The 19,916-nt window shown below is 48.1% G+C and overlaps 2 protein-coding genes across 3 annotated transcripts; one reads left to right on the forward strand and one right to left on the reverse strand.

The window, feature by feature from the left end:
• The first annotated feature begins 391 nt into the window (after nucleotides 1–391).
• gpr179 (G protein-coupled receptor 179) lies at nucleotides 392–15,823 on the forward strand. 2 transcript variants are annotated; one of them, XM_037471846.2, is made up of 11 exons: nucleotides 392–852; nucleotides 5,127–5,235; nucleotides 7,481–7,577; nucleotides 7,848–8,065; nucleotides 8,187–8,255; nucleotides 9,300–9,409; nucleotides 9,656–9,894; nucleotides 10,550–10,688; nucleotides 10,775–10,877; nucleotides 11,061–11,210; nucleotides 11,567–15,823. In XM_037471846.2, exons 1-11 carry the CDS (start codon nucleotides 710–712, stop codon nucleotides 14,627–14,629), a joined length of 4,440 nt encoding a protein of 1,479 aa, XP_037327743.2. In that variant the 5' UTR covers nucleotides 392–709; the 3' UTR covers nucleotides 14,630–15,823. The 2 variants fall into 2 exon arrangements, with proteins under 2 accessions (XP_037327743.2, XP_037327740.2); XM_037471843.2 differs by lacking the exon at nucleotides 392–852 and adding an exon at nucleotides 2,222–4,358.
• A 224-nt stretch (nucleotides 15,824–16,047) lies between these two features.
• On the reverse strand, nucleotides 16,048–19,694 carry mrpl45 (mitochondrial ribosomal protein L45). Its single transcript, XM_037472138.2, has 8 exons — nucleotides 19,573–19,694; nucleotides 18,884–19,079; nucleotides 18,542–18,659; nucleotides 18,340–18,438; nucleotides 17,887–17,935; nucleotides 17,645–17,794; nucleotides 17,284–17,457; nucleotides 16,048–16,317 (listed from the first exon to the last, which is right to left on the reverse strand). The coding sequence occupies exons 1-8, from the start codon at nucleotides 19,633–19,635 to the stop codon at nucleotides 16,219–16,221; spliced, it is 948 nt and encodes a 315-aa protein (XP_037328035.2). The 5' UTR covers nucleotides 19,636–19,694; the 3' UTR covers nucleotides 16,048–16,218.
• Nucleotides 19,695–19,916: the final 222 nt, after the last annotated feature.

The raw sequence follows: 19,916 nt of genomic DNA on the forward strand, positions 1-19,916 counted from the left end.
CAGGAGGCCAGCTTCTCCTCTCTCAGGACGTGTTGCAGGACCCGCCGGAGGGAAGGTGAGGCGAATGAGAATGAAAAAAATCAAAGTTCCTTAATACAAAGGACATACAGTGAACGCCATTGGTTTCTCGATTGGGGCCGAAACCAATTGGCCAAGGGGACCTTTTGAGATGTCCATGATGGAGAGGAAAGGTTCCAGCTCCACTGGAGCCGTGGACTTCACTGTCTGTGCACTGGTCACAGGGTCGATGGGTCGACTCCCGTCCATCAGCTTGTGTCCACTGACCTCAGAAGCTGCTGATAGTCGTTTCCAGTACGTTCCTGCAGAACCGGACCCTGCTGCAGTGAAGTCAGAGGTTTGGAAATGGTCCTTCTTGTTCTTTGTTTCTGGAATCAAAACCATCTTTCTGCACATGTAATAAAGACTGAGGCAGGAACCCTCAAGTCCTCCATTTTGTACAAACGCTTCTGATGCAACACAAATATCATTTATTTATTCACTCGTGAGACACTCGGCCTTTGAACAAAAGTGACTCCCCGCAGCGTGATGGAGAAAACAAAGTCTAATGTCAGACCGCACTGCATGATGGGAAGTAGAGCAACGTTTTTACAGGTACTAAAAGTCACGATGGACCGCTGAGAGAATTGTGAGTATTCAGAGTATTGTGAGTATTCAGAGTATCACACACAATTCATGTTGTCAAATTGAAATGTTGGTAAATTACTTCCATATTTCTTACAAGATTATTTTCTGGGCTTCTTATTCTTTTGAGGTGCTGCGCGGCCCAGAGGGGACACAGCTGACCTTTGACCTGCTGAGACTGCATGAAGCTCAGATAGACAGCGGCCAGCAGTGAGTCTTAACAACAACAACAACAACACTTACCTGGAGTGTTGCATTAATGCCGTGCCGCCACCAGATGGCGCTGCCGGCCACACAGCAGTGAAGGATGATGATGCAGCTGTTGGGTACAGATAATGATGGGAGAGTGCATGTAGGGCCATTAATCCCAAATGTACGTGTGTGTGTTTGTACAACCGTCTTTGTGAGGACCAATAGCAGCTTCACGACTCACTTTGGGACACACTTTGAAAGGCTTGTTGGAGGGTTTGGGTTAGAAATAGATTCAGGTTCAGGTTTGTCGTGATGGTGAAAGTCGGGGTCTGCGGTTACGTAACGCATTATGTCAATGAGCATCCTCACAATGATGGGTTGTGTATCATTGTGTGTGTGTGTCCATATGTAAGCCACAGAGAAGAAGGCACTATTTGCTAATACAGGTTTATGTTGAGTAATCAAAGTGACAACCCGCCCTGCAGAGCTGAATTTTGATGTGACGCAGCCCAGAGGTCAGAGGTCGGCAGCATGCAGCTTTAGCATTACACCGCCGTTTAAATATCGCTGCAGCGCTTCACGTTTGGGTCGATGACGTCCTGCGCATCTGATCGCATCTTAAAGCATTTTTGTGTCATTTTAAGATAAATGTTAATTTGTTTGGCTTTAATGGGAAAAAGCAACGAAGGGAAAAAAAGAGGAGCAGAAGAACTGAATATTTCCTCTGTTTTCACATTTTCTCTTTCTAGGACTGGTTGGTTATTACAGTCGTTGGTAGTCAGTCGACTTAAGGTCACTAAACATCACAATACATTTTGTTGTCCAAGCCTAACTTATTGTGAAAAGATGTAACAGGTGGAAACCATCTGAAACCAGGAGGGAACCTATGTTTGAAGTTCATGCTCATTGACTGAATGTGTTGGATAGTTTAATTTCTTTCAAAACCGGTAAAAAAGGTTCTGTTTTAATTGTCAGATTATATTTACCAAACCCGGATCAAAAGTCTTTGTTTGCCAGCACTTCCTATTCATGCAGATTTGTTCACAACTCCTAACAGTACTTTTGGTGAAAGTGGGCGGGGCCAAATACACATCTGGAGTAGAAACAAAGCCGGACTCTGAGAGAGGAGTGAAGATGGAGACTCATGTTGCGTTTAACTCATCTTTACACTGCATGTTCTCCTGTGACGATCACACTGCAGCGCTACATGTGCACGGGGCGACACACACACACACACACACACACACACTTTATAGTCCTCCTCAGGATTAACTGCAGCGCTGTTGCAGTGAAGTATCTGGGTGGGAGTGGTGTGTGTATGTGTGTGTGTGTGTGTGTGTGTGGGTGTGTGCGTGTGTGTGTGTCGGTCTGAGGGGAAGGAGGGAAGTGTGTGGGGCAGGCAGCTTGTCGAAAACTGGTTGCCATGGACACCAAAACAAGGATTCTTGCCTGCATCATTCCTTGGAGTGAGCACGCTTTTCGCCCCCCTCTCTCTCTCTCTCTTCCCTGTGTTTCTTTTTCTTTTCACGCTTTTCATGCAGCATCTCTCGCTCATCCAGACTTTGGTGCAAACACACAAACATGAAGTCAGTGTATGCTGATCTGCACACACACTTGCGCGTGCACACACACACACACACACACACACACACTGAAGCAGGGGAATTCCCTGACAGTGCAAAAAACAACTGACCAAAATGTAAGGAAGAGCTTTTTTTTGTGTTGACGCTGTATTTTTTAAATATCTTTAACAATGTATGTGCGTCGATGTGCTGCATCTATGGGGGTGTGTGCGTGTGGGGGGTTAATCCATCCATCCATTGGTTCAGCAGGGGGACTCTTGATGGACGCTCCAATGCAGCAGAGCTTAACCCTCATCTGTGACTGCATCATCCCCTCACACACACACACACACACAACAGATGTACCACTCTCATCACCTTTCAGCACTGGTAAACGTCCCCGTCGTTACGGAGGCACAGGGTGGATGAAGGAGAGGGAGGGGAGGAGGGAGCGGTGGGAGAGGGAGGGAGGATGGACGAGCATCACGAGCCTCCGTCAGATGGCAGGAGGCTCTTTGGAGCAACAGATGGGCAGAAGGAGAGGAGAGTGTGTCTCCATCCCTCCATCTCTACGACACACTTCTCTCCTCCTCACAGGTGAACATGTGTATCCCTCAACTTTGAGGCCTCTCTCTCCCTCCCCTCCTCTTCCTCCTCTTCCTCCTCTTCCTCCTCCTCCTCCTCCTTGCGCACGCTGCTTTGCTCCGCAGCTTTTGGCTGCCGGCTTTGCGACAGAAGAATCGGGACTTGAGCGGCACCGCGAGGCGCGAGAGACACACGGACACGCAGCGGAGATGGGGGGGTTGCTCCACGCCTCCTCCTCCTCCTTTAATCACAAACACCCCCACCAGGGACCCGCGGATACCATCACCTCTCCGTGTGAGCGTGAGCGCGCCGCGGACCGAGTGGCCGCGCTGCTCCCCGACACCTCGCTGATGTGAAGATGAAGGAAGTCCGAGCCGCGCCAACATGTGACGTCTCTTTATTTCATCCTCAAGGGAAGTGCAAAAGGAGTCAAGCACCAACAAAGAAGGTTTCGTAGGAGTGTGACCTTTGGATTAAACTCAGGATGGGACCTGTTTGGCTTCTCCTTCTGATCCCAGCCCTGCTCAGAGCGCAGGTGACACCAGGCATCGCACCTGGACCCTCGGTGGGCGCGGACAACAGCACCGACTTGTTGGCGAACAGCACCGCAAAGGTCTCCCCCTCTAGTACCTTCGGACCTACGTTGCCGCCTCCAGAAGCCCCCACGCAGGAGGAGGATGACTGGTCACCGGCAGAGACCTTCCTGTACACCAGAGACGCGTCGGCTCTGGAGGCCGCCCGCTGCTCGCGGGCCTACAGCCCGCCCGGGATGTCCGGATCGCTGCCCGCCAGCTTCGGTGCCCCCCTGCGGCCGGCTCTGGACGCGCTGGCCAACACGGCCAACTTCCTCAACATGATCTTCCAGGCCAGTGACCTGCGGGAGAGCACCGTGCAGGAGGACATGGAGTGGTACCACGCCCTGGTTCGGGCCCTCATGGAGGCCGACCTGCTCATACGGCGCGCCCTGCTCACCTTCGACGCCGACCCGACGTCACCGGCGCCGCAGCTGGTGCTCTGCGCCTCGCGCAACCCGACGGCCAAGGTGCAAACCATCATCCTCCAGGACCTGTCCAAGGCCTGGGACAGCCTGCACCCGCCCGCCCCGGCACCCGATGACAGCTGGTTCCGAAGCCTCAAGTTCCCCGAGTCCAACCGGCCGGCGGCGGCCCTGTCCAAGCGGGTGCTTCTCAACGACCTCAGCACCTTGGACACGCCCAAGTGGAGGCAGGGCGACAGCTACGTGACCGATCGCAGCGGGGTGCGGTGGGGCGGCAGCCCGTTCCTCGACTGCGAGGATGGACTCTTCCTGTCCGACTGGATGCTCACCTTGTCCACGTCGTTCTACGGCCTCAAGCCCGACCTGACGCCCGAGTTCAGGTTAGGTCTCGCGCACAAAGAAAACGCAGGCGAATGCCAGCTTTTGGCCCCAGTTGGCCCCATGTTATTAAGCATTATTGCATTATTGAATGATGATACGTTGACAGTTCGTGCAATGATGTGACGTCATCGCCCTTAGTTTTTGTAGACAAAATCATCCCAATCGCACTCTAACGAAGCAACATGCTGAATGAATTTAGAATGAATTGTTAATTCTTTTATCTTTAATGCACCAGTTTTTGATGCACTGATTTTTATTTTATTTTAAATTTGCGACCAACTGCAAAGCTTCTTGTTACTATCATATCATCACATTAATGAGCACATTATGGCCCTAAAGGGTCATCCATCGATTTTGATTGATTATTGTGAGAGTAAACTAGAGTTTTCTTCACTGCCAATAAAAGATATGTATAGGATAACTTGTAAGCGAGTCTCAAAGATGCTCTTTTTGTTTGCGTGAAAAGGATAAAAGCTTTCAAGCTGACATCGACATTATTCAGCATTATTACCTGCTGTTCTAGTTCAGCGTTGGTTCATGTGACCTTCTGTCCAGCACTCAGACAAATGTGAAATAAGCAAAATGTTTGAATTAACAAAGCTCTCAAAGACATTTGAGAGGGACTCCACTTAGAGGACAGACAAGTAGATTATTCCAAAGAGTCTGATCACAATCTGGGTGATTTTTATTTCCTTACTCTGACTCACATGTGTGAACCTCCTTCCTCTGTGTGTGTGTGTGCGTGTGTGTGTGTGTGTGCGTGTCAGAGGTGTGATCCGCGTGGACGTCAACATTCAGGACATCGACTTGGACCAATGTGCCACCGGAGACGGCTGGTTTGCAGACACTCACCAGTGCAACCGAACCACCATGGAGGTAAAGCGAAAAGATCGGACCTGTGTCCAAGAATGGACAAATGATGTGGTCTACTATGAAGGATTACTATAGAGGATTGGCAATAACCAACCACACTTGGCTGGCTCTTCTGTGATGGAGTTAATGCTGACATTCGGGAGAGAGAGAGAGAGCTGCTGAGATGGATAAAGTTTCTTTCTTCTGGTTTTTGTTTGTGGAATTAGTACAATACACTTAAGTAGAGTCACTGAACCCAACTGTTCCCTTTTAATTCAAAAGTAGACGCGTTTAATCAGTTTAAACTCTCGAACTCATCGTCTGTGACTTTTTGGTGTGAACTCTCTGCTGTTTGTGACCTCTGAAAACGGTTTAAGCTCTTTCTGTCTGTGCTCATTTTTTTTGTTGCCTTTTATCCTTTATCCACGTTTTCACACGTTCACCTCCACCCGTCTCTTAGCGTTCCCTCCTCTGTGCAGACCCAATCCTTCACCCTTTATCTCAGCCGTCTATTTGGAGATGGATGCGCTGGGTGGCGGGCAGCGGGATGATCTGATGGATTACGCCGATAATCCAGCGCGCTGACATACTTCCTCCTTTATGCGCCCGCGAGGTCTGAAACACAAGAGAAGAACAGTCCCAAAAAATGAATGCGACCCAAATCCACCCGGTTTGTCCCGTCCCACCCGTCTGAAACGAGTCCACGTGAGCGGACAAAGCCCACTTATTAACTAAAGGAGCTTTATTCAACATTCTGACGGTAAAATTAAGCGGCAGAGGGCTTTTATCCGTGTGAAGACACAGAGGAGGACCGTCACCCTCCCTCCGTCCTCTAGTCTGGTCTTCTAGACCTCGCCTCGTTGACTTTTAGGGCCTTGTTAGCGTTAGCCCACCGTTAGCCCACCGTTAGCTTACCGTTAGTCTACCGTTAGCTCCCGCCGCTCTGTAGCGCGTTCATTTGGCGGTTAGCGCCGTTAGCTTCATGTGCGCCTGGTCACATTCTACATTTTTAGTCTTTTACTCTTTGTGGGTTAATCATTTTTAATCAATGACACAGATTATGAACAGCATTTGAGTCGGTAAAACGATTTTAGAGTTTACTGGAGACAGAAAATAGCGTCACACACAAGCGTCATATTTACGTCTTTCTACATTTCCTTTAATGGTCGGTTACACCTTCAGTAAAGCCTACTGCGATTGACAGGTCTCTACTGGAGACTCTCTTTCACTCCTTAACATTTCACTTCAACGGTGGCGAACAAAACAACATGGCGACGGAAAAACTGTGAAACTCGAGGCTGGATAACGGCGGCCCACAAACCAACGTGTGACTTATTACGTCCACTTCTCACACTCAGCCCTCTTCTGCACCACAATGACAGCCGAGGGCGCCCGGTGCTCATCTTCACGACATTTCCACCGAAAGCCACCGACGCGCTCTGATCGCCGGATGAATTGAGACGCGAATTAAGTTTCCGGCTGGGTATAATTCATATCACATCCATGTCCATGTCGCCATTAAGTCTTTGAGTGTCTCACACAGGGGACGAGGGTTTGTGTATACATATGTACGAAGCCAGTCCGTGTGTGTGTGTGTGTGTGTGCGCGCTTGGGAACAGAATTGCACTAGAAGAGGATAATGCTTTCAGTCGAGGCATTATGTATCCATTTAGCTTTTAACTTAGATTAACACACAGAGCATCCAAGTGTGTGTGTGTGTGTGTGTTAAAGCTAAATTGAAGCTAGCATCAGAGCGACAGAGTAAGAGAGAATAAATTGACCCCCTCTTTTGGTCCAAAGCTGCTTCAACCACTGCTCTGGGGTCCATAAAACATTTTAGAAAGTCAATAAACAGCAATGAACTTATGTAAACCTCCAGAGTTCTCATGCTAGCTAAAAAATGTCAACGGAAATTGTACAAATATGGTAAATTTCTTAAAAGTTTAAAGAAAGTTCTTAAATGAACGCTACCATGTGCAGGAGAACATTAGATACATATTCGATTAGTGGTGGAACCCTGTGATGAAGTGGTGTTTGCTGAAGGGATCCGTTGTGTAATAATGCAACAAAGGGTCATCATGTCTTATCTCAGGTCACAGCAGCTATTGTCATTTTAGTTTGATTAATTGTTTTGCGTTGTATAATAATCTATAAAAACCAGTGGAAACTTGTGGAAACGCTCGGTTTGCTCTTGTTGTCCTTGTTACTCTGAAACGCTCCCAAACAGGAACAAACAGACTAATCCGGATGCCGTCTGTGTTTCTGGCAGTGCGTACCGAGTCCGGGTCAGGGCTTTCAACTGGGTCAGTACTGCTGCCGCTGCAAGGAGGGCTACTACGACCCGGAGACGTCCCCTCCAGACTCAGGTGGGTTCGACAGGTAACCTCCGCCGCCTCGCGGGCGCCATCATCACTCCGCCAGAGTATCTCCTCCCCATCAGGGGGTTCGCCTCCCGTCATCCGTTCTGCCATTTCCACGCCTTACTTCCATGAACCCGAGGACTCAAACCCGCTTCCGGTCACCTGAGTTGATTTCATAATAAACGAGAGAAAGCGCTCCCTTCAGAGGCGTGAACCTGCTCTATGTCGCATGCACACGAGGTGTCTTCACGTGGGTCTGCGTGGGTGTCGATGCAGATGGCGGCGCCGCGAACCGGAGCGACGGCGGTACGTGTTACCCGAACATGCCCATCTGCCTCCCGTGCTGGCCGGGCTGCGGGAGCTGCCAGGACGGCGCCCCCTGCCGGGTGCAGGAGGCCTGGCTCCTCAGGGCCGGCGTGCTGGCCGTCCAGGGCGTCTTCATGCTCCTCATCTTCGTCAGCATGCTGGTGGCCTACAGGCACCGCCGCAGCCGCGTGAGTCCCCGGGTTTGGGCTTCGATCATATTCATCAGGATTCAACTTCTCCGCAAACACCACATCTTCTTTATCTCCTAACTGCCCCCCCGTCCCGTAACCCCTCCCCCCCCCCCTTCAGAGGATCCGGGCGTCGGGCCTCCTGCTGCTGGAGATGATCTTGTTCGGCTCTCTGCTCCTCTACTTCCCGGTGAGTGTCACAGCTTAGAGCTCTTTACAGATCACTGCACGGCGCCGCGGATTATTTCATAATGGACCATTTGTGGGGGGTGAGCGGGGGTGAGCGAAGGGGGGGGGGGAAGTGGGTCGGGCGGGTTTAGGTCGTCGACAGTTATCATAAATCAATCTTTTTAATGGCCAATTAATGGGCCGTTAACGTAGATACGATACGAGCCCTCCCTGCTGCTGGAGTTATTGACCATTGATTAGTTTAAGATGTGTGAACATGTTCTGGTGGCACCATTTCTAAATATCTCCATTTCATTTTATGAAAAGCAATATACATTTTCTATTTATAATGAATTGCTGACATACGAGAGCGATCTGTGACAAAACCAAGACCACCGAGGAATGCAAAGCTCACCTGAGGACAACGTCCTGGACGAGCCAGAGGACATTTACCCGGCACTGAGGAGGAAGGACTGCAGGAAGAGAGAGATTTAGTTTGTAGTAATTCAAAGGAAGCAGCCCACACACCTGAGTGCACCTCAGACCGTCCCAGACGAAAGGTCAGAGTTCACCCTCTCATCTCGGCGGGGGGGGCGCTGTGCTCGGGCGGCCGTTTCATCTACAAACAGATCACCTGCTGGCGTTGGTCTGGAGAACCGTCATAGTGCACAGTGGACTGCATTATGCACATTTATACACATAAATTACGTCCGAGGCTCCGGCTGAGGCTCCAGCGACGAAGATCGTCAACTGCAGCGGGAGCTTTAAATCCTGGATTACACCGGGCCTACCGGGCCTAGAATCCAGTGAATGGGACCAAATCTAACATCTAACATGAAACGTGTGTTTTATTCTGACAGAATACCTTTCCGTCTATTGATGCTGATGAGAATTATCGTAGCCACAGTAGCTTTTAGTAGTTTGCTCTAGAATCTCAGACCGTGTTAGTAGTAGTAATATTAAGGGTATCCATCAGCACCAGATGCTCCAGATTCTGCATCAAGCCTAAGTTTTATGGTTCTCCACAACGGCAGCATGAGCAGCATGTCCCTGTTTCTCCCTGCAGGTGTTCATCATGTACTTCAAGCCGAGTACGTTCAGGTGTATCCTGCTGCGCTGGGTCCGAATGCTCGGCTTCTCCATCGTCTACGGGACGGTCACTCTGAAAATGTACAGGTAGGTTTGCTTCATTTTAGATGTCACAGAAACATCCAACAATGATTCCAGCTGTTATTTCAAACAGTGTGTGCTGCACATTTATACAAATATCACACTTGCTGCAAACGCACTTAACATTGCAATAAACATTTAATGATATTAAAACACTTTCAAAAGAATCAAAAGGTGCACACCTGACTGGTTAGTTCTATGCTACTGGAAAAGGATCCTCTAATGTGCCATTATATGATAAACTCCTGGCAGGGTCCTGAAGGTGTTCCTCTCACGCACGGCCCAGCGGGTGCCCTACATGTCGGGCCTGCACCTGCTGAGGATTCTGGGAGTGATGCTGATGACGGTCAGCTGGTTCCTGTGCGCGTGGACGGTCGGCGTCCTGCAGAACCGCGACAGGAACATCCCGGTGTTCGTGGGGACCAGCACGTGGGACGGCCAGGGGTTCAACCTGTGCCACGTGGACCGCTGGGACTACATGATGGCTGTGGGTGGGTCGCAGCTCTGCAGAAAGGAGACTCTTTACAGAACCTGGGCTCATGGGTCCGCTCCTCCAAAAGTGCCGTTATTTCTGTTTTTACTTATTTCTCAATCAACTGAATTTGCGTGTATTTTTACCTCAAGTAATGGTCATGAAATTCTTACGTTGAAATCAGTAATGTTTGGTTCATCTTTTGTAATCTACTCTCCTATCCTTACTGGACAAATTTAGTAACATTTATTACAATTTGAGTCAAATCTTCATCAATAATTTCTCCCAGTAAAAGAAGAGCACAGACTGCCATGCCCCAAAATAGAAGTCCTGCCCTGATTGGGCTCCACTTTTAAATGTCATGGGTTCCTCCTCCAAATGTCACGGAGATCTGGTCATCAGTTTCTCTGAAATCCTTCTGACAAACAAGACAAACCAAACCAAAAAACCAGGCCTCCTGGACGGAGGAAAAGCCAACATTGTTCTCACAAAAGTCACTGTGTAGATCAGTGAAAAAGGCGACGTCCAAAGGGGGGGTTGTTTTAAAAGGTAACACCCATCGTGAGCACGCCTACACCTTCTCAAAATGATCCTTTGTTGCAACAGGAAGTCTGTGCGCACACAACCGCAGCTGAGTGGCTTTAACGCCTCACCTCTGACCTCGCTCTCCTCAGCCGAGCTTCTGTTCCTGTGCTGGGGGAGCTCCCTGTGGAGCGCCGTGAGGCCGGTTCCCTCGGCCTTCCACGAGCCTCGCTACATGGGCATCGCCATCCACAACGAGCTGCTTCTGTCCTCCCTCTTTCATCTGTTCAGGTAGAGGTCCTCAGAAGGCCCAGGAGCCAGCAAAACATTTAAATAATATATCAACATGTGTGACGGAATTTTGTGCTTTCCCTCAGGTTCACTTTTCCCTCTCTCCATCCTGATTGGATGCTGCTGCTGTCCTTCACGCACACTCATGTGACCATCACCATGACGCTTGCCCTGCTCTTCGTTCCCAAGGTACTCGCGGCCTCTCGGGCTGGAATAAGGGGTGAAGTTGGGAGGTTGTTTTCTTTTGGTGAATCTTTTCTAAGATTCTGGGATAATCCATCAAATAATGTCCCCGTGAACTTGAGTGTACCTGAACGTTCTATACTGCCAACAACCAGCCTGTGTCTTTTTCCCCCTGTGTCTCCTCCACAGTTTCTTTACGTGTCCAAGCCGGGGAGGGCGGAGATCGCGGCGGAGGTGTACGAAGAGGAGGTGGACCTGCGGCGCTCCGGCTCGTACCTCAACAGCAGTTTCCACTCTGCGTGGAGCGAGCACACTGGAATGGACCCGGAGGACTTTCGGGTAAACTCTCTTGTACTCTCAGAACGATGTTATCACTTCGCATCAGGATGTAATTTACAAAATGTGGAGGAAATTCCCAAGATCACATTTAAATATGAGGAAAATAAATGTCCCTAAATGTCAGTCGTGATCAGTTGTAGACTCACTTAAAAAGATCTTAAAAGTAATTTAAATAATAAATCAACAGTTAGAATGAACATTTGCATTATAAACCCTTTATCCTAAACGGTGGTCTTCTTACATGGGAACGTTGTCTGTTACCTCTCATCTGACTTGTTACTCTCCATATGTTTTCCTCTCCCTCAACCATTCACTCAATCCCTTCATCCATTCTCTCCCCCCTTCATGTGCACCAGGATGAACTGAGGAAGTTATATGCCCAGTTAGAAGTCCACAAGACCAAAAAGATGACCGCAAACAACCCCCATCTGTCAAAGAAGCGAAGTTCTCGCTGTGCATTGGGAAGATCCATTATAAGACGCATTGCTGAGATCCCAGAAAGCATGAGCCGGCGGTGCAGCCGCGACGACAGAGACGGGTCCTTCCACAGCAGGATGAGTGCGAACCAATCAGAGTCCTTCAGGAGAACCCCGGACATTGTCAGCATCGGTTACAAGAGTTCCATAAAATCCCCATCGATGCGCAAGTCCCAAAGCGATCATCACTATGTCAGGGAAAGAGACCACCCCTTGTGTGACCCCGCGTTGAAGGAAGACTCCATGAAGAGGTTTTCGCAATCGGAGACGGATTCCTTGGATATCCCGCCAGGAGTTTGCAAGTCAGCCAGTGCCCAAAATCTGTCAATCGATACCAATCTCCTGCACCCTGATCACACCAGGCTCCATAAGTCCTGGAGTCTGACCTCAGCCACCACCCATTCGATGGAGAACTTACCGAAGGTTAGCAGATCCAAAACAGTGGTGTCCAGGTCCCGGCAGAGCATTTCCATTAGTGAGCAGACAAGGAGCGCTCTCCAGCTGGAGTCATTTGACAAGGCCGAGGTCTGTCCTTGGGAGATGGCTCAAGAACAATCGGGGGACAAGAACCAGAAACATGTCACCTACGCAAACTTCGAGGACGGCTCCGACAAAGGGCCACAATCGCCAGAAGCGCTGGTCTGTCCCTGGGACCATTTCCCATCCGTAGAAAAGAACCCTTCAGAGGACAGGGGGGAGAATGACTCCCCGAAACCACAGGTTTGTGTGTCTGCGAGCGCACCAGGCACTCCGAGACCACAGGTCACGAAGGATCAGCGCGTCTTCTCCTTCCGCGGCACCACCACCACCACCAAGTGGCTCGCTGTGAAAGCAGTCATGGGATCCTTTGACAGCGGAAGCCGGTCCAGCAAGGAGGGGAGTTTAAATGAGTTCAAGGATTCCGTTCCACAGAAAAGTCCGGAGAGCACTTGCACAATGCCGAGATCGAGGAGAACGAGTCGACGTCCCAGCAAGGAAAAGAAGCCATTGCAGAAAAGAAGCATGACAGCGGTGGAAAAACCGTGTCTCGTGAAACAGAATGCGGTCAGACTTTCTTCCGGGGATTCTACCGACAGAAGCCCCAGGAGGCTTGCCGCCGTGAAGTCGGGCGTCTACCCGTGGGACCTGGACGACGCGCAAAGGGATGCCACTTGTGAAAATGTGTTTTTATCGAGGCAGAACAGCAGGCGTAGCAGTATCAGTTCTTGGGAAACCATTAGCAGCTGCAGAACTCCTTCAACTCACCGAAGAGCAAGTAATCGAATCACACTGGTCCGCAGTGCTGCCAACAAAGACGTGTGTCCATGGGATGGAGCTGGTGCTGCCCAGGAAGGGCTCCAGAAGCAGCAGAGCATCAAAGCCGACGTCTGCCCTTGGGAATCTCAGGCACCTGACGTACGTCCAAGGGATCCTCAAGAGCAAGGGGCTGGGAGCAGGCGAGGAAGTGGTCGTGTTGAGGCGTGTCCTTGGGAATCACAGGATATTCCAGTTATTTATTATACGAACACGTCGAGAGACTCACAAGGACCTCGGCCGTTGAAACCTCTGGCAGATGTATGTCCCTGGGAGACTGTGGAAAGTCCCCAACCTTCTGTGAAGCAAGATCGTGAATTTACTAATGTTTGTCCCTGGGAGGCTGAGGACAAGGCTGAAGTTGTATATGAAAACCTAAATCCTTTGGAGATCAAGGGGACGCTGTCTGTGCCTCTTCGTCAAGAGGTCATGAAACCTGCCGTCCACCTGGGGGTGTCAAAGGACATTTTAAGTAATAAGCCCCATGCAAAATACCCTATCCTGCATTTGGGGAAACAAATGTCCAAGGCAGCAGAAAGTTGTCCCTGGGATTTCCCTGATCCCCCTAAATTCACAGGAGACATTTGTCCTTGGGATGAGGAGAACAACGAGCCAACTGATATAGGCTCAAACACACAAATAAACATCAAGGTAGACATTTGTCCCCGGGAGACTGGACATCAAGACAAACCGGCAGGCTCACAAAAAGGTACTTCGCCTTTGAGAGATTCTTCTCTGCAGACTAATGGGGAAGACAGAACAAAAGAAAACATATGTCCCTGGGAATCCGATAAAACCACAGCAACCAGCATCTTCTCAAAAGGACTGGAAAGGCCAGCAGATGTTTGTCCATGGGATAGTGCTGAACCAGAATCAGGAAATCCACAGACTCCCAAAACACCTGAGAGTCATTTGAGGCAAGACGCAGTTCGCGCAGAGGCAGTAAAAACAGAAATATCAAAAGCAAACTTACAAAGACAAGGAACGTCGAGGGAAGACGTTTGTCCTTGGAATACAGAAGAACCAAAGGTTCTCCAAAAGCTAGACAAGACTGTGGGAGATGTTTGTCCTTGGGAGACAGAAGAACCAAAGGTTCTCCAAAAGCTAGACAAGACTGTGGGAGATGTTTGTCCTTGGGAGACAGAAGAACCAAAGGTTCTCCAAAAGCTAGACAAGATTGTGGGAGATGTTTGTCCTTGGGAGACAGAAGAACCAAAGGTTCTCCAAAAGCTAGACAAGATTGTGGGAGATGTTTGTCCTTGGGAGACAGAAGAACCAAAGGTTCTCCAAAGGCAAGATAGCACACGGGGAGGTGTTTATCTGTGGGAGTCTGATGGTCAACAAACCTCAACCAGGAGCGTAGATTATATACCCAACCTTGAGGAAGGAGAAGTCCCAGAGAACCAGGGGCCACTGTGTGTTGAAGACGGCCCAGCAGACACCAGCACAGAGCAGATAGACGAGACCAAACAGAACCTGTGCCGGCGGGATGCGATGTGTCCCTGGGACATGAGACTGAGCCAATCGGGTTCCTTCACGGACAACGCCACGGATGTCTTCACGTGGGAGCCCGAGAATATTCCCGAGGAAGAGGAGGAGGACGACGCAGAATGTGCCGCCGAGGCGTTTGTGTTCCCGTCTGACTTGTGATCTAAAACTCGATGGTCGAGGGGGAGCTTTGTCTCTACGGAGTCCAGGATCTGCTCACCGGGCTCCAATAAGCGCTCATCCTGGACAGAACGTTCTTATTTCAAGTTGGACTTTGGACCATCCGACGATGAAGAAGAAGACTCCATGGGCGGGACCTAACTGGCTTTGCGAACTGGAGCGACAAGAAGTCCTGTTTCAGCAGAAGCCGCCGTGCTGGACGTCCTTCACTAAACCAGACAAGGACACACGGACAGACTTTTCTTGGCTGATGGGCGTCTTGAGGCTTTTAGATGAAGTCCCTTTTCTTCCCGCTTCTACCCCCCTCATTTTAAAATGGAGATGTTTTTGTGTGTCTTTGTGTTTAGGTGACAATAATCACATTTAACATGAACCAGTCACAAAAAACTTGAGCTAAAAACTGATCATAATAACAAAATATGGCCCAGGGCCTAATGGACTAAACTCAGACTAATCATTTTTCAAAGTAAAAGAATGAGTTTAGTGTGAAGCACTAGATGTCTATTTACATTTATGTGTTCTATGTATTAAAATATTGATGAAACTATGCATACTTGTTTGCTTAAGTGGCCAATTTAGTGGTTATGATGATGCTCTGATTAATAATTCATTCACAATTACGTAATAACATTCCAGTACTTAAAGAAACGAATGAATACATAAAATCACCATAAACTCAAGAATTACACCCTTAAATAAAATGTGACAACATACTCACATGTTTTAAATTAGTCAAAGATAAATTTACTATTAGAAATAAATTAAGCTAAATAAATTAGCTTAGTTAATGGACATCAAGAGCCACTTTCATTTCAATGTACAACAGCGATGACCATATTTGACAAAGTCTTTAAAATCAGCATTAGAAGAATGAATAACAACATTAACAATATTCTCTAAGGAGAGAATTCATTTAAATGTCACTGTATTAAGTCAGGTGTCTTTTTTTTAAATGTCATTCTGTTCCAGACAGCAGGGGATTTTTCTTCTTATTCAGCGATCGCTTTGTTTAAAACCTGCACCAGTTTTTTTTTCTCTAACGACTGACCTAGTTTTGAGTATTGTTGCCTGTTTGTTTGTCTTTTGATTGAGTGTCCTGTAATTTGACGTAAAAAGGAAAAACAATAAATTATTGTAACACATCCCTTGATTTGCATAAAGAAACAGCCCATGTTCTGTTTTGTGTGAAAGATCTTCTATGAAAGCTCGATCCGATGAACAGAAATATACTGGACTGGAATGAGGAGACGCAGGTGGGACACTTTGTTTTTGTATTTCTTGAGGTCAACAGAGTATATTCATCACGGAAATAAACCAGTCACTTCATCTCTAGACGTCTCTTCCTTTTATTCATAACTTAGTCGCTGTTATTATTCCCCCCCCCCCCCCCCCCCAAAAAGCTCACCTGCTGCTTCTCAAACAGATCGGAGCCTCTAAAAAAGGAAGGTTCGACCCAACGGGCCGAACTAACCGGCCACAGCCGGAAATCTAAACTCTGCGTTTGGCGCATGAGAGCTCACAAAGTCCCAGTGTGGCTCCGCGCCTGAGAGCGAGCGGCGCCCCCCTGTGGCCTATTTGCTCCACTGGACCGCCTCGGGTTTGGGAACCTCGTGGTTGAGGGCGTCGAACTCCTGTCCCGGCCTCAGCTCCGGCCCGGGAATCATGAGAGTCTGGAGGAGGAGAAAAGATAGAATTATATTATTAATGCGTCTCTTGGTCTCAGCAGGCGGGACAGATTGTTATGAGCAGGTGTCGGAGCATAAATTAATCTATTAGTCAAACCTCAGGAGGTTTAGTGTAAGATTATTACACGTCATTTAGCCGCCGCTTTTATCCAGAGCGACTTACAATAAGTGCATTTCAACCATAAGGATAAATATAGTGCCAAGATATCTGGAGCATTGTAATTGGGAGTATAAATAAATGACAAATATAGAATTCAACATTCTTTAAATTAAATCCAAGTCACCGAGTGGAAGAAGACTAATCCGGGAGATAAACATCTCCAAATGAAATAAAAGCCAAAGCTCCTGTTCCTCCTGCTTCTCTACGGAGGCCCTTTAGTTTCGTAGATCACGCGGCATGAAACGAGTCACTTGCCTCCGAGGTTCATGGGAATATTTTTGTCAAAAACGATCAAATATGACTGAGGATCTTCAGCAGAGATTTATTGACTCACTAGTTGTTCATATTGAGTATGAAAGAGTTTGGGTTGTTCTGTGCCGTTTAATCTACATTGTCTATAAAAAGACAGGATTGTTGTATATGAATCCATGCGTCTTAACGAGTGTACCTAATAAATTGGCAGTGTGCATGTGATGGGGAGACAGTTTATTAAATCTGGGCTTCTGCAGGTTTTGGACAGGAACCAAACAGCTGATAATTTAGAGGAAGACGCAAAGGATGAATAAAAGCTTCATGAAGCACAGGAAGAGGAAAATAATGTTCTGACAACGTGAGAAAATGATCCTGAAAAGCCTGAAACACTTTGACAACGTGGTTGTTAAAGTGACGTATGGACTGGCTGGTTATAAAAGCCTTTTAAATCCCTTCGGGCAGTAAGTTAGGTTTGGATCGCTGCCTCCTCCTTCTGCTAAAAGATCCGTGTGGGCAGCCAGCGGGGCGCGGAGGGTCACCTTAATAATCGGGTCTTTGGCCGGAGCCCAGGACGGAACGATCTTCCCGTGCAGCCTCCATCGGCCGTAGGGGTTGACGAGGTGTCGCTCTATCACCAGGTACTCCAGGACGTCCTTCGACTGCTCCTCGCTGCCCAGCATCAGGCGCCCGAAGCGGTCGTAGATGGCCAGAATCTAAGGGACGACCGAGCGCACAAACATCCTTCACAAGGTCACCTAAATCCAGAGTGTGAAAACCGCTCTTGAATTGAATTAAGTTGTGAAACGCGGACGCTTTGCACTTAAAAACGCAGCGTTAAAAAAAGGACAGGACGCCCAAACCTGGAGGAAAAAAGCTCTGCACACTACGGCCCAGTCCTACCTGTTTGGAGTGCATGCGGACCGTCACCTGGCCGTACAGGTTGCCCTTGGTTACCATGTCAGGGCAGCGGGCGTGCACCACTTTGGGCGGCTCCAGGGACTCCACAAACCTCCAGCTGATCGTCTTGTAGCGGTTCCCCCTCGTCATCTCCTGCTCGAGGGACAGAGGGAGGAGGGGGGGGGGGGTCAACGCCGAAATAAGTTGTGGATCGGGAACGGGCGACATTAAGAGGAGCCGCTTACGGGATAACACCGCTCCGTCACCAGGGAGTGAAGCTTCTCCTTGTTGAACCTGCGGGGGGAAAAAACAGCAGTCAATTCCCCAAATCCCGCCTTCAGTCACATGATGTGCAGCGTTGTTGTGAGTCAGAAAGCTAGAAAATAAATAAATAATCTTTAAAAGCCTTTTAAATCGGAGACATTCTGATAGAACCCTGCATATTGCTACGTCTTGCTCAAAGACCGAGTGAGAAGGGAATCAAACCGTCAACCCTCTGGTTAAATGACAACACTTTTTTTTTTGACGTCCTTTTACACTACAAGGACGTCAGCACAGATATTATCTGAGAACCAGCTAGTTCAAGTCAAATGAAGCTATTTTTTATGGAACGCTTCCCTACTTTGGAGCAGAGCTGAAGGCATCTTGAGTCGACTTCTTCAACAAATGTAACATTCTGAGATGCGTCATTTTCTTACTGCGTCAGCGCGTCGTGGGCCTCCGTGAAGATTTCTTGAGCTCGCTCTGCAAAACTCTTTGTCGCAAACTCAGAGTCGTGATCTTTGATTTTACGGATCCTGTAGGAAACAAACACAGAATAAATAAATTAAGCTTTCCCGAGATGTTTTCGGCTGAAACAAGGTGAGGAGGAGGAGGAGGAGTCAGGAGACGTGTTCTCACGCTAGCTGCGAGGAAGCGCTCTGTCGCATCTGCTCGGTTCGCTGTTTCAGGCCTTCTTTGGACAGAGTGGACAGACGAGCGTCGCCCTCCGGGGGGACGTAGGGATCAAAGATTCCCGCTGGTACGGACATCAAACAGGAAGGATACAAATTAGTGTGAACCTTCCAAACGGAGGAGACAATACGGAATGCGTGGCTGGAGAGTAGAGCCCACTCAGTTTTCGATGGTCTTTAAATCATCGCTGTCATCGGTCTGATGAGTTGTATTTGATCCACGTACACACTCACACACACAATAACTTCATGTGCTCCTGTGGAGATGGACAAACAGCGCTTGGATTACCGGTGCAGGCGATGTTGATGGGCCTCTCAAAGTACTGCTGCTTGATGACGATGCCGGCCGCCCGGGCCTTGGCCTCCGGGTTCTCCTGCTTATGGCCCTTCCGCCCCACCGCAGGGGGGACAAAGTAGCGCTTCTTGGTGCGGACCGGCAGGTAGAGCGGGCCGGGAGGCCGCAGGTCCACGGACGCCTCGGCATTCTGACAGGACAGAAACTTCATTTATGCCCAACGCAAAGTGACAAATCATACAAAATATATGTTGTACAAATAAAACAAAATAGATATTGTTATGCACGGGAGAAACTAAACGTACACAACGCTATAAATAACTGGATAATCATAATAAATATAACTGAACCAAACTGGAGGGAATATTCAGACACGATCAAGTACCAGTGTTACTACAGACACAAAATAAAAGTATTTAAACATAATAACGAAAATGTCCTTATAAGTAGAAAATGTCCCCTGGCAGCATTGTTCATCATTAAGGCAGTTATTACTTATACAATAAGGTAAAACGTTATATTTCTTCATGTATTTCCATTCTCACCGTTAGCTAACTTTAGCTATGCTAGCTCTCTCAGAAAAAGCTAGTTTTAAACATTAATCGCAATCTTAAAAACAACGAGCTGCCTCGATTACATATCGACTGTTTGATAAAGTATAGTGCAATTAAGTGGCTCAGTACCTTCAAACTGCTACATCTGGCTCTGTGTAGAGCGACCAGTGTCCTCTTCATGGGCAGCGCCATCTTGCTACCATTTGACAGAAAAAAGCATTTCCGTTTTCCGCTTTCAAAATAAAGCTATCACTTTAGAGGCGTGTTTTTGTGTTGTCATTAAAACCATATTATACAATAATTATGTAACCTAAACCAAAACAATATTATCCAATTCATTTGGTTTGATTATCATCATATGATTTATGTCTATTTATATTTTCTAAATTACCTCTAGTAGATCAACTAAAAACGTACACATAATGCAGAATCTCCTATTTGTATGTATTTTTTTGAAATAGTTAAAGATAAAG

The sequence above is a fragment of the Pungitius pungitius genome, chromosome 9 (genome assembly GCF_949316345.1).
Source record: "Pungitius pungitius chromosome 9, fPunPun2.1, whole genome shotgun sequence".
In the NCBI taxonomy this organism is placed as follows: Eukaryota; Metazoa; Chordata; class Actinopteri; order Perciformes; family Gasterosteidae; genus Pungitius; species Pungitius pungitius.